Source organism: Neoarius graeffei, chromosome 24, assembly GCF_027579695.1.
Source record: "Neoarius graeffei isolate fNeoGra1 chromosome 24, fNeoGra1.pri, whole genome shotgun sequence".
Lineage (NCBI taxonomy): Eukaryota > Metazoa > Chordata > Actinopteri > Siluriformes > Ariidae > Neoarius > Neoarius graeffei.
The window spans coordinates 53,364,410-53,381,292 of record NC_083592.1 but is presented as its reverse complement, the minus strand read 5'-3'; the positions used below and the strand labels follow the sequence as shown (position 1 = coordinate 53,381,292).

Sequence of the window (16,883 nt, the reverse complement as noted above, 5' to 3'; positions counted from 1 at the left end):
TTTTTAGACAGGACGGATGAACCAGGGCATTCGCCCGCCTGGCCGTGCCCGACGAGGAGCGCTCTCGGCCGGCTTGGGAGGCAGACGGCAGCCCCTCCCCCTTCCCCCATGGCACGCCCCCACCCTCTACCCTTCCCCGCCTCCTGCTTCTCATTAGCAAAACGACGCACTGGGAAAAGCGCTGAAATGGGGCTTTCTCCCAGGAGTCTATATCTACGTACCGAGGGTTCATTTCGAGAAAGGCTGCGGATATAACATCCGGAAGCCTCCACGAGCCCGTTTAAAGCATCAACAAACCACCATGCCATGGGCCCTTTAGGTGGGGTTTACATTAGACCAGGGGTGTCAAACCTGATCCATAAAGGGCCTTGTGGCTGCAGGTTTTCATTCCAGCCATGCAGCAGCACACCTGACTTGGCTCATTCAATCAACTGAACTGTCTTCACACAGTCAAATACTTGCAGCCACACCCACCCTTGATTAAAGGGTGGGTGTGTCAGTTGATTGAATAAGCCAAATCAGGGTGCTGCTGCATGACTGGAATGAAAACCTGCAGCCACACGGCCCTTTATGGATCAGGTTTGACACCCCTGCATTAGACCGTATCAGCGGATCATCAGATTAACGTTTTTAAAACGATTAGTGTGCACACAGCAACACCAATACACGATTCGCGTGCACACAGCAACACCAATACACGGATACGCTCGGCTCCGCAGGCATCCTGCGCTCCAAATCACTCCGCCCTGAACAGCGAGTGCCCTCTGGAGGGTGCGCACTCCGGCCCTGCGCAGCTCACAGAGCGCGCGAGTGAAGCGCACAAGCAGTGATTCGGGACTGAGCCGCTGTGTGTGTGATCCCAGCGCATATCACTTACCACTTGCAAGTGGAAGGATGGCAAGCCTAAAGACAATCATAACTACACAATGGGCAGTATTTGCATCAGTATTTGCAGTATTTTCATACTTTTATACTCTTTAATGAAAGGTGATACAAGGCGGAAGTCCGCGCCGTTTTTCAGCAGTCGCGTCACATGACCAACGCCAGCGAATCAGGAAGGTGGATGTCACAGTGACGTTGTCCAATGATACGCCAGCTAGAGCTCAGCACAGAGTATCCGCGTATTCTCAATGTTTACACAGCACCGGACCAGACACGATCTAGATTGAATACGTGGACGCTGGCGGATTCCCGTTTCCAGGCGTTTTAATGTAAACAGACAGTGCATCCGCGAAGAAAACGAGACAGATACGGTCTAATGTAAACTTGGCCTTAATCGACCCCACAAATGTGATGCTCCGGAAACTCAATCTGCTCAAAGGAAGGTCAGTTTTATAGCTTCTCTAAAGAGCTCAACTGTTTTCAGCTGTGCTAACATGATTGTACAAGGGTTTTCTAATCATCCATTAGCCTTCTGAGGCAATGAGCAAACACATTGTACCATTAGAACACTGGAGTGAGAGTTGCTGGAAATGGGCCTCTATACACCTATGGAGATATTGCACCAAAAACCAGACATTTGCAGCTAGAATAGTCATTTACCACATTAGCAATGTATAGAGTGGATTTCTGATTAGTTTAAAGTGATCTTCATTGAAAAGAACAGTGCTTTTCTTTCAAAAATAAGGACATTTCAAAGTGACCCCAAACTTTTGAATGGTAGTGTATATACAGGGTGTTTTTCAACAAATTTGATATTTCACAATCTAAAAACTTTGCCAATTCTCGTTCAACTGACCTCAAATTTTAACAGCATGTGTGGAAACGGGTCAAAATTGTGTGTAATTTTGTTGTTTTTGGTTTTTAAAAAAAAATCTTTTTAGGTATAGAAATGCCATTCACTGGAAAAGAAAAAGCGTTGTGTGTGTTCGAGTACGCTCAAACACAGTTGAACAAGTCGAAAATTTGTGAAATCGTTCATGGAATCCACATAATTTCTCATTCAAATTTTGAAGAATAAATCTTGTATTGCTCAAAATTAAGCCTGTTTGGTTTCATTTGCCTAGACTATGTAGTTTCTGGGATATTTACATCTCAAATAATATCAAATTTTTTTTAAGTGTGTGTATATGTATATGTAATATAAAATTTTAGTGTGTGTGTGTGTATATATATATATATATATATATATATATATATATATATATATATATATATATATATATATATTTATTTATTTATTTTGTATCTAGTTTTTATTATTCAGTTTGTTACTGAGCTTGGAGCTGCTGGAACATGTGACTTTCCCCTACGGTGATAAACTCATCGATCCTATCTTATGATGTTTTACATCACTATAGAGAAATGCTGTTACTGAAAATCAATCAACGCTGTCTGACCAATCAGAATAGAACGTTGTACAACACTGTATATACACCCACTGGCTACTTTAATAGGAACGTTTTCTTGAGTCTAAGGCCAAGTTTACATTAGACCGTATCTGTCTCGTTTTCTTCGCGGATGCACTGTCCGTTTACATTAAACCGCCTGGAAACGCCGGGAAACGGGAATCCGCCAGCGTCCACGTATTCAATCCAGATCGTGTCTGGTCCGGTGCTGTGTAAACATTGAGAATACGCGGATACGCTGTGCTGAGCTCTAGCTGGCGTCGTCATTGGACAACGTCACTGTGACATCCACCTTCCTGATTCGCTGGCGTTGGTCATGTGACACGACTGCTGAAAAACGGCGCGGACTTCCGCCTTGTATCACCTTTCATTAAAGAGTATAAAAGTATGAAAATACTGCAAATACTGATGCAAATACTGCCCATTGTGTAGTTATGATTGTCTTTAGACTTGCCATCCTTCCACTTGCAAGTGGTAAGTGACTTGCGCACAGCGGCTCAGTCCCGAATCACTGCTAGTGTGCTTCACTCGCGCGCTCTGTGAGCTGCGCAGGGCCGGAGTGCGCACCCTCCAGAGGGCACTCGCTGTTCAGGGCGGAGTGATTTGGAGCGCAGGATGCCTGCGGAGCCGAGCGTATCCGTGTATTGGTGTTGCTGTGTGCACGCAAATCGTGTATTGGCGTTGCTGTGTGCACACTAATCGTTTTAAAAACGTTAATCTGATGATCCACTGATACGGTCTAATGTAAACATGGGCTAAGATCCCTGTTCTTGGCTGTAGGACTGGAACCCAATGTGGTGTTCTGTTTTCTGTTGCATGCTGAGATGCTTTTCTGCTCACCACGGCTGTATAGAGTGATTAGATTAGATTAGATTAGACAGAACTTTAGAACTTTATTGATCCCTTTGGGAGGGTTCCCTCAGGGAAATTAAAATTCCAGCAGCATCATTGCAGGATAAACAGAGAATAGAAAATAGAGAAAAACTTCTAGATAGAATAAATTAAATTAAGTATTTACACATACAAATCTAAAAAAATAATAAAAAAAAAAAGCCAGCAGGAGAGGTATTGTACTTTTTTTTTTTTTTTTTTTTTTTTAATATATTGTGCATTTGTCCGGTATTGCTTATTGTCAGGCTAGGCTACTGCTCCTTCCCGTCCTCTGTCCTCCTGTTACCCCTCCTCCCTCCCAAAGAGGAGTTGTACAGTCTGATGGCGTGAGGGACAAAGGAGTTGAGTTACTATATCTTTCCTGGCAAAAAAAAAAAAAAAGCTCGAACCATTTTCCTGGCCGTTTCCGTCTGACCTGTCTTATCAACAAGGTGTTTGTTTCCACCCACAGAACTGTCGCTCACTTAACTCGATGTTTTTTTTGTTTCTCGCACCATTCTATCTGTGTAAACTCTAGAGACTGTTGTGTGTGAAAACCCCAGGAGATCAGCAGTTTCTGAAATATTCAAACCAACACCCATACCACAGTGGTTAAAAAAAAAAAATCACACTTTGAGATCCGTTTTTCCCCATTCTGATGTTTGAACATTAACTGAAGCTCTTGATTTGTATCTGCGTGATTTTAATGCATCAAGGGATCGGCTGATTCGAGAACTGCATCAAACAGAACAGCAGGTGGATGGGTGCGTGTTCCTAATAAAGGGGCCAGTGAGTGTAAATTGTAATATATTGTGTATGCAATACATTTTCTAACAGGATGTTGTTTGCATGTGTGCAGACTGAGAACGAGATGGCCTTGGACGCGGAGTTTTTGGACGTCTATAAGAACTGTAACGGCGTCATCATGATGTTCGACATCACAAAGCAATGGTAGAAAACAAGATCTTAAACCTCTGGTTCTTAATCCCAGTATGTGACTGGTGTCCCAGTATAGTGATGTAAATTCTGTTTTTCTGTCACTGGACAGTTGTAAAAAGCATTTCACCGCGTGTATGTCGTGCTGTGTGTGTGACCAGTTAAATTAGAGTTTGAATTCAATGTTGCTCATTTAAAAGATTTTTTTTTTTTTTTTATCTTAAAGAAATAATCCAGCCAAAAAAATGTACACAGATTTCCACATGGCTCAAACGTTGTGGATCAGTCAGGTATTTACTCTGCACCTGATATTTACTTCTTTAGCTACAAGGCAAACGTAAGTCTGGAAAATGTTATGCGGTGTTTCAGGAGGTGCTACCGTTTACTTAATAACTGTTAATAGCTTTAAAAAAAAATCAGGGTTCCCATAGCTCATAGAATTTCCAGAGTGTTATGGAATGTAAAAAGTCTATTCCAGACATGGAAAATCAGGGAATTTGATCATGTTTTGGGCCAAGTCATGGAATAATCAGGGAAGTTTGTTTGTCGCATGGATAAAAAAAAGAAAACACAACTTTATTCACCACACACTTGTGAATTTTCCTCTCTGCATTTAACCCATCTGAAGCAGTGAACACACACACATGAGCAATGAGCACACACACATATTCCCAGAGCAGCGGGCAGCCATGCTAACAGCGCCCGGGTAGCAATCAGGAGTTCGGTGCATCGCTCAAGGGCACCTCAGCCCAAGGCCGTCCCATATTAACCTAACCGCATGTCTTTGGACTGTAGGGGAAACCGGAGCACCCGGAGGAAACCCACGCAGACACGGGGAGAACATGCAAACTCCACACAGAAAGGCCCTCGCCTTTCATCAAAGGCCGTTGCATTCAAACCTAGAACCTTCTTGCTGTGAGGCGACAGCGCTAACCACTACACCACCGTGCCGCCCATTTATCAAGGTTGTATTATATTTTCAAGGTTATTATTATTATTTTTTTTTCCTTTCCCCCGCCACCATTTTAAAGATTTGTCCGCGTTAGTTTAAAAAAAAAAAATCTTGCAAATTGGGGCGGCACGGCGGTGTAGTGGTTAGCGCTGTCGCCTCACAGCAAGAAGGTCCTGGGTTCGAGCCCCGTGGCCGGCGAGGGCCTTTCTGTGCGGAGTTTGCATGTTCTCCCCGTGTCCGCGTGGGTTTCCTCCGGGTGCTCCGGTTTCCCCCACAGTCCAAAGACATGCAGGTTAGGTTAACTGGTGACTCTAAATTGACCGTAGGTGTGAATGTGAGTGTGAATGGTTGTCTGTGTCTATGTGTCAGCCCTGTGATGACCTGGCGACTTGTCCAGGGTGTACCCCGCCTTTCGCCCGTAGTCAGCTGGGATAGGCTCCAGCTTGCCTGCGACCCTGTAGAACAGGATAAAGCGGCTAGAGATAATGAGATGAGATGAGATCTTGCAAATTGATGGATTTAAAATACTGTGGCTGGGGTTTTGTGGGGTTTTTTTGGGGGGTGGGGTCAGTTCAGCACAAAGGTGGTCTGTTTTTCCGTTCATTATCGGTCATGGAAAAGTCAGGGAATTTCACATTTTGACTTGAAGTGGGAAACCTGGTCCAAATTATTTACTTTCTTAAGGCCTCTGCATGCTCTTGCGACAAGGCTTTCGCAGATAGCTTTTCGCAGACAGTTGTAATTTATCGTTGAGCGGGGAGTAATAGGCGTGCGCGATGTTATTCACCGGCACAACGCAAGGGGGCGCGAAATCGCTAGGAGTAGTTGGTGGGTGTGGTTAGTGGAGTGTTTATCCTCCGGTTACTTATAATGACTAGAACTTTTTTTTTATAATGACTAGAACTGGAGTCGTATAGATGTCCGTACTTCCTCACTTCCTCAATCAACCGCTCTTCGTGCTGCTCCATCTTCGCTCGTGTTTTTAAAAATGCCGGTCGTGAAAACAAACCAAACCGGGAAAGTAGGGAAGCGGAAGTGCGTGTACGGCGGATGTAGAGTGGACCAATCGGAGCCCTCTTGTCTGCGACGCTGTCTGCGAGGCTTCTGCGGTGGTCACAATTTTTGGGAGGTTCGCGCAGAGCGTCTGCGAAGGTGGGGGGGGCTACGCAGACACCGTCTGCGACGCTATCTGCGAGGACTGGGTTGTCAGCATAAATTATTCTTTACTTGCGTGCTTGCGTACATATTTATTTGAATGAACCATTGGTGTAATTTGCAAGCTTTGTGCCAGGAAGTCTGTCACTTGGGGGAGAAGAAGAAGAGAATACTGGTTTAGGCCACACCAATTTAATTAGTTGGTTCTCGGATTTTTTCAGGAAAAAATGAAGCGAGCGTGCGAAATAAAAATAAAATAAAAAAAATGCTCTGATGGTAAAATTAGCGGTGGAAATAGAGGGCTTTCATAATAGAGAAACAAAACAAAGACAATACATGATTGTTACACATTTCATATGGCTCTTTTAATAGCTTCTCTTATTTCCACCCATATGCGTTAAGAGCGAGCTCTGGCTGCACGTCTTTTATCAGGCAAACCAGTAAACAGAGGCTAAATAAACGATTGAATTACAGTCAATTGAACATCTACAATGCACAGAAAAAAAGATTTGACCAGGAGTAGGCTACTTCTGATGGCTAAATACGTTGAATGATTTTTTTTGTTTGCCCCTCACATCAATCAATGAAATATATAAATCAAACCCACCTCCACAGAGTCGTTGTCCAGGTTGGCACATCGCAGGGTAACAAGCTCACGGTATCTTGAGTACAACTGTGCAACGTTTTCCCCCTCTTGAATTTCGACACACCTGTCAAAGATTTTACGCTTCTGTTCGCTGAACATCCTAACAATCACAAACGCAGGCTTTGCAGGATTCCCCTCCACAGGCATGTTTCTTCCACAAGTCTTTATCTAAAGTGAAAGGGGTGATTTGATTGGTTTTCGACGTCACGTGACCTCAACCTGCAGTCAATTTTCAGGTTTTTTTTTTCCTTTTTCCCATTTTGCATTTTCTTCAAGTGGCGATTCCGAGAACCAACTAATCGAATTGGTGTGACCTTACGGTCCGTGTACTTTTTCGTTCATTCGTTATTCTATTTTGGAAGTCACATGAGAAATGAAAAAGGACTCGTTTATGAATTTTTACACTTGTGTATGACTTGTGAAATGGAATCCAGAGCCATGTTTTGATGTGTTGTTAGTTATTGAAAATGAGTCATTGAACAGCAGAAAAAGGGAAAAAGCAATTTTGAAAAATGCCGTTCTGAATTGCGTTTTAGTTTATTTAGAACTTAGGTTTTGGGTGACCTGGAAGCCTAAGCTTGTGGGCGGGTTGGGAGCGTTATGGTTTGTTTATTCTCATCCGCATGACATGGCGTCTTTGGAGGCATATTCCGACTTGATTTGTGAAATGTTGTGAAGGCGTGCTACGCATCCAGATATTTCACAGTCTTCTTCACGTAGATTCACCCGTTTAGGGCCTTTGAAGAGCATGTACTGCATAGCATCCATGATCCATGAACTCGCTGGAGGTCGATCTATCGTCATCGTCGTGTGTTGTAAGTGAGACATGAGTGAGCGCGAGCCAGGCGGTGTAATTTACTTCTGGGTGAAAATATAGGATCAGTCAAATGAAATTCAATAAAGGAATATTACAAAATAAGAAAACGATCAGAAATGTTGTCCACTTTTCTAATACTACTATTTGATGATGGCAATACATTTCGAAAACAAAATCGAGCCATTTCTGCTTGTATTGTTTTAAATAAAACACCAAGCTGCACCCTTTTTTAAATTTCATCTTTCATTCCAAAATACAGTAAGCCCTCAGTATTCGTGGGGGTTAGGGACCGGACATGGCCACGAATAAGCCAAAATCGCGAATACTTGTAAACCCCCCCCCCCCAAAAAAAAACTGCTCACAAATGCTTAACTCTTCCCTTCCTTTAGCATATCGAGAAGTCCTACCTTCTCCTGCAGCGTCATTACCTTCTTCTGGCGCTTAGGTTCCTTGGCAGGAGCCTTAGAAGATGCAGAGCATTTAGGAGCCATTGTAGGGCGTAAAAATTATTCAAAAATACCAAGAACGCACAACACGTGAACAAGTCTGAACTACGGGAACCGCGAGACTGTACCGTACAATGCGCTCATTCGTATCAGCCAATGAGCAGCAGCCCGCCATTCAAACTTCAGCCAATAGCGAGCGAGCATTCGGCTCCGAGAACGTAGCAGTGCGTAAACGTTCGATATGTTCGCCGCAAATGACCGTGAATCGCTGAGATTTCCGCTAATGTATAGGAGATACGTTCTGTATAAAATCCCGCGAATATGTGAATTCGCGAATACTGAACCGCGAATAGGCGGGGGTCTACTGTAGAATAATGCAGGGCTTTTCAAAGTGTGGGGCGCGCCTCCCCTAGGGGGCGCCAGAGTTCTTCAGGGGGGGTGCAACGTGAGGAAAAATAAACCAGAATAAGTTACTATTGCGGACATTTAGCGAGCTTCAGCTAGCCTTTACCAGAGATAAAATGGATCGATTTTTAGTACCTAAAGCTACAGTGAGTGAGGAGACGGAGTCTGGGCCAAGCAAAAAAAGAAGGAAGTCTGACCACGATTATTTAAAGTTTGGATTTTCATGGACTGGATCTGAAGATGCTCCACTGCCACAGTGTGTTGTCTGCCAAGAGGTGCTAGCTAACGATGCTGTGGGATGTTTAAAATGTGTAAAACAAGATTTTTTTTTTTTAAAAAAGCACAGATGTTTAAAACGTGTAAAAGAAAAAAGTGTACAACAACCATTTTTTTTTAAATACGAATGGAACATTAATCAGACCCTCCAGGATTTCGCGATGTTGCGATTTGCAACTTCAATGCAAATTCAACCAATCCCCGCGAATTCAGGGCGGTGTTGCAATTATATCCAATCACCGCAACTTTCCTGCAAATTTGACCAATCGTTGGCATCGTCTTGAGGTGACGTCGACAAACTACCTTCCGCCTTACTTCCAGTGTTGCCAGATTGGGCGGTTCAAGTGCATTTTGGCGGGTTTTGAACATATTTTGGGCTGGAAAACGTCAGCAGTATCTGGCAACACTGCTTGCGTCCGTGTATACGTTCAAGAGAAGCAGCATGTGCGAGTCAGTGTTTATGTAGGCTTAAATTCTGTTACTGAAAGTGTGTTATGTTTACAGTGAAGGACTGTGCGGACTTTACATTAATTTTTTACTTAATACAAGAAATTAATGGATGCCAACGTTTTTGCCAAAATGGTATTTTATTTTCCATTGTTTAGGCAGCTTCAGCATCATACTGTGAGATTCTGTTCAAATTTGTTTTTTTTCTTCTATGAAGCCTGAGCCATTTATTTTATTAGTTTATAATAGAGTATTAGTGGCTCAGGTGGATAAGGTGCCATACCATAAATCCGGGGACCCGGGTTCGATTCCGACCTGAGGTCATTTCCCGATCCCTCCCCGTCTCTCTCTCCCGCTCATTTCCTGTCTCTACACTGTCCTATCCAATAAAGGTGAAAAAAGCCCAGGGGCGTCGTGGCTCAGGTGGATAAGGCGCCATACCATAAATCCGGGGACCCGGGTTCGATTCTGACCCAAGGTCATTTCCCGATCCCTCCCCGTCTCTCTCTCCTGCTCATTTCCTGTCTCTACACTGTCCTATCCAATAAACGTGAAAAAAGCCCCCCCAAAAATCTTTAAAAAAAAAGGTGAAAAAAGCCCCCAAAAAAATCTTTAAAAAAAAAAAACTATAAGACCATCATATTTGTCTTGTGTACTATGCAGTCATTATCCTAATCGTAAATATTACACAACTAAAGCAGCGTCACGGCTCATTATAACGACCGTCTGTTTTAATCTTGGAACTAAAAAAAAAGGCATATAATATAAACTCCTTATTAACCCTTGCTTGCTCTGTCTTTATGGGAAAATATCAGATCTCGGTCTTCCCATAAAGACCTTGTGCTCAGTTAATAAGTAGTTAATATTGCCCAGCCCTAATATAATGTATAAATATGTAGATTATATTCATAAATAAAATCTGTTAAAATGTATAATAACACGTGCAGTTGAACTGCAGCAGGTCTGAGAACCGCTGTGTTAATGAGATCTGCTTGAGAATGAAAATGTTCATAATAATAATATTCAGAATCGGAGACGATAAAATTAAACACTAAATGAGGTTTATAAAAGTCGGGATGTTTTTCTGACTCGTGTCGATTTGTCTTGCTCCTTGACTCGTCCAATACCTTCTTTACGAGGTTTAAATGTACATTAGAGCTGGGAAATGCTGGAACGTTTAGTGCATGGGATTAATATAAAGCTACAGGAATACACACGGATAGATTTTTACAAACAGGAAGTGTGGTCTGCTTCTCTAAACGCGCTCTTTGTTTGTTTTTCCTTCACAGGACTTATAACTACATTTTGCGTGAGCTGCCCAGAGTGCCGACCCACGTGCCCGTGTGTGTGCTGGGTAATCATCGGGACATGGGCGAGCACAGGGTCATCCTTCCTGATGACATCAGAGACTTCATTAACAGCCTCAACAGGTATGAAGACGACGCCAGGACCTCGTGTCATGGAGGAGGAAGTGTGGAACGTGCATTTGACTTTGAAACATGATATTCTCCAGGAAGTTTGTTATATACTGTAATGTGGTCTTTTTATTAGTATTCCTGTGACTTTAGGGCAGCGTCCTTTAGGTTTTCTTTTTAATTTTGGTGCAGTACACACAGGGCTCTGTATGTTGAACACAATGCTGTAACTGGACCTTTTTTCCCCTTAAACCACCATTTCTCACTTTTTTTTTTTTTTCATTTGCAGTTAGAAACAAGGCTTGTTTGTTCATTCGTTCATTCCTCTAGACCAGGAATACACACTGCCTGAGATACCAGTCTACTAAAGTGCACTCGCACCAGAATAGCCAGTCCACCGTCTGGGGTGTTTTTTTTTTTTTTTTTTTTTTTTTTTTTGGGAGGTGGGAGGAAGCCAGAGAACCCAGAATAAACCCACACAGACCATAACCTGAGCTCAGGATCCAACCGTGCACTCTGTCGCTGCTGTGATGGAATCCAGTAGCCCGTTTTATTAGGAGGTTATACTGATGTGGAACACGTTGATATGATGAAATAATGTGTGAGAGATGGAACGATCCGATTTAAGAACACTTGGATTGTAGGTTAGAAAATTATCCAGATTAGGAAATACACCCTACATTCTATCTAATCCATCTATCCAGTCCATCCTGATTAGAAAATATCCTATCCAATACATCCTATCCATCCATCCAGATTAGAAAATACATCCTATCTAATCCAATCCGTCAATCCAGATTAGAAAATACACCCTATGTCCTATCTAATCTATCTATCTGTCCATCCAGATTAGAAAATACACTTTACGTTCTATCGAATCCATCCAGATAAGGAAATGCACCCTATGTCCTACCTAATCCAATCTATCCAGATTAGAAAATGCACCCTACGTCCGATCTAATCCAATCTATCCAGATTAGAAAATACGTCCTACATTCTATCCTATCCATCCAGATTAGAAAGTACACCCTACGTCCGATCTAATCCAATCTATCCAGATCAGAAAATACATCCTACATTCTATCCTATCCATCCAGATTAGAAAGTACACCCTACGTCCGATCTAATCTAATCCATCCAGATTAGAAAATATGCCCTACGTCCGATCTAATCCAATCCATCCAGATCAGAAAATGCGTCCTACATTCTATCCTGTCCATCCAGATTAGAAAGTACACCCTACGTCCGATCTAATCCAATCTATCCATCCAGATTAGAAAGTACACCCTACGTCCGATCTAATCCAATCCATCCAGATTAGAAAATATGCCCTACGTCCGATCTAATCCAATCCATCCAGATCAGAAAATACGTCCTACATTCTATCCTATCTATCCAGATCAGAAAATATGTCCTACCTAATCCAATCTATCCAGATTAGAAAATACACCCTACATCCGATCTAATCCAATCTATCCATCCAGATCAGAAAATATGTCCTAGCTAATCCAATCTATCCAGATTAGAAAATACACCCTACGTCCGATCTAATCCAATCTATCCGTCCAGATTAGAAAATGTGCCCTACACCCGATCTAATCCAATCCATCCAGATCAGAAAATATGTCCTACATCCTATCCATCCAGATTAGAAAATGCACCCTACGTCCTATCCAATCCATCCAGATTAGAAAATACGCCCTACGTCTGATCTAATCCAATCTATCCATCCAGATTAGAAAATGCGCCCTACGTCCGATCTAATCCAATCCATCCAGATCAGAAAATACGTCCTACATTCTATCCTATCCATCCAGATTAGAAAATACACCCTACGTCCAATCTAATCCATCTGTCTATCCAGATTAGAAAATGTACCCCATGTCCGATCTAATCCAATCCATCCAGATGAGAAAATACACCCTACGTCCTACCTAATCCAATCCATCTAGATCAGAAAATACATCCTACATTCTATCCTATCCATCCAGATTAGAAAATACACCCTACGTCCAATCTAATCCATCTGTCTATCCAGATTAGAAAATGTACCCCATGTCCGATCTAATCCAATCCATCCAGATGAGAAAATACACCCTACGTCCTACCTAATCCAATCCATCTAGATCAGAAAATACATCCTACATTCTATCCTATCCATCCAGAGTGATAAATACACTCTCTGTCCTATCTGATCTAATCTAATCCATCCAGATTAGAAAATACACCCTACATCCTATCCAGTCCTTCAGTTTCAACCGGTATCTTCAAGCACTCAGTATCAGATGAGTCGTCGTCGTATTGCTGGATATCTCAAGCGTCTAAATGTTTGATGACTTTGCTCTTCCTCCCAAACAGGCCCCTGGGTTCTTCCTACATCCACTACGCCGAGTCTTCCATGAAAAATGGCTTCGGCCTCAAATACCTGCACCGGTTTTTCAACATTCCTTTCTTGCAGCTCCAGGTAAGACGTCTTCGACTTCAGGACTGGAGTACAATGACGCCCAGAATCTCTCGGGCCGACTCTCTAGTTTAGAGGATAGACTCGAGTCCATTGTTGTGCCACTCACTTAATATTTCATCTCGGCGTGTGGAGTGTCTTGAATGTCCAGCAGTAATTAGATCAGCGGTGTCCGACTGCAACCCTGGAGCTCTGCACTGCAGCTGAACCAACTCGAGTCGTCTCATGACCTCGTTACAGTGCACTTTATCAGTAGGGCAAACTTTTAAACTCTAAACTCGACAAACCCTTCAGGCTGCGAGTTTACGTCTTGTAGTGTTTGTTTGTTAGACTGTAATATAATCAGACCGACTGCAGTCTTACCGTCACCGCTTACCTCCGAGTGGTGTTAGTTGTAGTAAGTTGATTTAACACTTGAATTTACTTCCTTAATACGTTTTTATCTGTATTGGTCAGATTGATTTTATGGAACAGCAGCTCTGGGCGCAAGGCAGGTCACAGGTTTATATAGCGACACGTTTCTATGGTAACGATTCCTTCACAAGGCGTAACATATAATCTAAGCCCAATTAAAAAAAAAAAAACCTTACTGTTCTTTAACAGTGCACTTGATTTCATGACTTTCTGTAAGGAGAAGTTTGATGTAACGGTTTCTGCAAGGCAAGGCGTCTCCCGCGTCGGTGCTTTAACAAGCAGAGATTTAAAAAAAAAAAATCAGCCATAGGGAAGTCTTCAGGACAGGATGTTGGGCTTTGTGGGTTCTCAGTCGTGTTTTCTTTTACCGTATTTTCTGGACTATAGAGCGCGCCTGTATATAAGCCGCATCCGCTCTATTTTTTTAAAAAAATTTAAAAAAAGATATACAAGCCGCACCGGGCTATAAGCCGCAGATATCTATGTTGAAAAATTAGATATTTACTGCATGTACAGAACGATTTTGTACTGTAAATGTACATGTATGTACCTGAACAGATTCTTTCCGAACAGTGCCTTTTAACACGGCAGCAACTTTGCTGATTAAAACGGAACAGAACCAAGAGAAAATAACCGGTATTTATTTACCTTCATTTCTCCTGTGTTTGAAACCACAAGTCACTTTAATCATCTTCGCTGGATTTGAAAATAATTACCAGTTAGTAATTTGTCGTGCGTGTTCTATCTGCTAAAGATCTGCTAATTCTTCTTTGCATTGATTTTTCGTCTATCTTATTTTTGATTCTACTTCCGGTTAGAGCGCCCCTAGCGGTGGAAGAAAAATCCACAGAATAGCCGCACCTTTGTATAAGCCGCATGGTTCAAAACCTAGGAAAAAAGTAGCGGCTTATAGTCCAGAAAATACGGTAGTTGTATGACCAATAGAGATCTTGCAGTCACGTGACCGGAAAGTACACAACCGCCATCTTGTCGGTCAAAAACACCGCTGAATACTGCTGCACTCGTGTACAGAATGGATCAATTTCAATCGACGGACTACACGGCTCATTTTTCTAATGAACAGATAACTAGATATATGTCTAAAATAAACGATCTACAGATTAGTGACCCTTATGGCTTACCGGATGGAGTTTTCACGACCGGATTTTGAACTGCCAGCGGAATACCCGGACGTGTATAATTACCTCATTAACTTTCCCTCGCTGTTCAGTGGTGAAGCACTGCGTGCTTATAAATCTCTGGACAGTTATCTTTACAGAAATTCAGGATTTGTCAGCGACTCAGATGTGGCATTTTGTAAACAAGAATCCTCATTGGATGGGTAAGTCACTTAAGTATTGAGTATAGCACTGACCAGCCGATTATAGAATAGAATAAGGTAATTCCAGCTGTAATTCCAAATCGTCCGTCTTGTTTACATGGATCTGGCGTTGGAGAGGTAGAGGCTTAGCAGTGGAGGTTTGAGTGGCTGTTTTCTGAGCTTAGTCAACAGGCCGGCTCTGCAGCCTCACTTTTGCTTCCGCTCCCGGCGCCGCCTCCTTCACTTTGCTTCCGATAACAATCCACGGAGACCCCGCTGGTCTCGCTATCTCGTCCGGAATGTTGTGCATGCGATGGAAATCGCTACAAACCGTCATTTTCTGCTGGAAACCAATGTCCAGTAAGTCCATACGGTTGTAGTGGATATTGAAGTCCGGTACAGATGAACAACACGCAAAAACACACACACACAAAACATGCACAGGTAGGGAGAGCTTGTAGCCGCAGCCGTTGTAGTAGAATTGTATATAGTAGGGTTTTCCAGAAGAAAAGGTAGAAGTAAAAGCAGAAGTAGAAGGCGGAATATGGCGTTTGACCGACAAGATGGCATCTGTCACAATCTGGATCGGCTGTGACGTCACATGCAAGTGCTCCATAACAGAAACGAAGTTGTTTCAAGGACGTCCCATGACAATTAAATAGATGAGAAGGATGACGTTAGCAAATTCCTGTGGTATAAAAGGAAGAAAACACGTTGGGGTATGCCGTTATTGGAAAGTAATGAAATTTAGGTTGATTTAAGGGCAACGCCACTTCATCGCACCGTTAATAATGACCAGGGATCGAAACGGGCGGTCGCCCACTCGCCAATGCGAGTTGGAAAGGGTACGGGCGACTAGTGACAACATGTACTCGACCGACTGGCTCGCCACGCTATATATATCAAACTACTCACTGCCTCGATGGTTTCTATCAACGATTCTCGCCCATTTTAAGCAGAACTTGGTCTATTTTACCATTTTTTACGATAATTTCAATAGATATTATGAGACATTTGTCAAGTTGGGCGGCACGGTGGTGTAGTGGTTAGCGCTGTCGCCTCACAGCAAGAAGGTCCGGGTTCGAGCCCCGTGGCCGGCGAGGGCCTTTCTGTGCGGAGTTTGCATGTTCTCCCCGTGTCCGCGTGGGTTTCCTCCGGGTGCTCCGGTTTCCCCCACAGTCCAAAGACATGCAGGTTAGGTTAACTGGTGACTCTAAATTGAGCGTAGGTGTGAATGTGAGTGTGAATGGTTGTCTGTGTCTATGTGTCAGCCCTGTGATGACCTGGCAACTTGTCCAGGGTGTACCCCGCCTTTCGCCCGTAGTCAGCTGGGATAGGCTCCAGCTTGCCTGCGACCCTGTAGAACAGGATAAAGCGGCTAGAGATGATGAGATGAGATTTGTCAAGTTGGCATAGACGCGGGCGCCGCCATATTGTTTACGTGCGCAGTATACACCGCTACATGCAGCATGGCTGCGCGAAGTTTCGTTTCTTCCCGTTCATTTTCGTTGCTGCCCGTGAAGACAAATGTAACTTGAACCGCTATTGGTCAGATAGATTAGACCCCTGCGAAGTTTAAAAGTCCTCGGCTTGACATTTCTGACAGCTATCAAAACGAACGGATATCGCTCAACAAGTGTGATGAGTCAGAGCAGCCTGCAGGTGATGAGAGGGAGTATGTGGCAGGAGATGTAGAGCCCCGGGAGAGACAGAATGAGGAGGTGGAAGATGAAGATGACGAGGAGGCGCAGCATGATGTGGTGTATGACCCAATAGATGATGATCTGGATGAGGGTTTCGAAGATTGTGATGATAATGAGATGACTGAGGAAGAAGTTTATAGACAGTTGAAATTGATCACTCATGTATAATATGGTTGTATTATATGAATAAATATATAAAATCGGCTTGAAATTTGTAATTATAAATACGGACCAGTGCAACTCCATTTGGACCAGTAGCTCTGAGAGGCCA

The 16,883-nt window shown here is 43.0% G+C and overlaps 1 protein-coding gene across 4 annotated transcripts in view; it reads left to right on the top strand.

The window, feature by feature from the left end:
- rabl6b (RAB, member RAS oncogene family-like 6b) overlaps positions 1–16,883 on the top strand; it is a 94,381-nt gene that overhangs the window by 37,720 nt on the left and 39,778 nt on the right. For all 4 annotated transcript variants that reach the window (XM_060907463.1, XM_060907462.1, XM_060907464.1 and 1 more), the window contains 3 exons: positions 4,078–4,169; positions 10,588–10,728; positions 13,072–13,177. In XM_060907463.1, the coding sequence (XP_060763446.1) occupies positions 4,078–4,169; positions 10,588–10,728; positions 13,072–13,177 (339 nt within the window). The remainder of the gene's footprint in view (positions 1–4,077; positions 4,170–10,587; positions 10,729–13,071; positions 13,178–16,883) is intronic.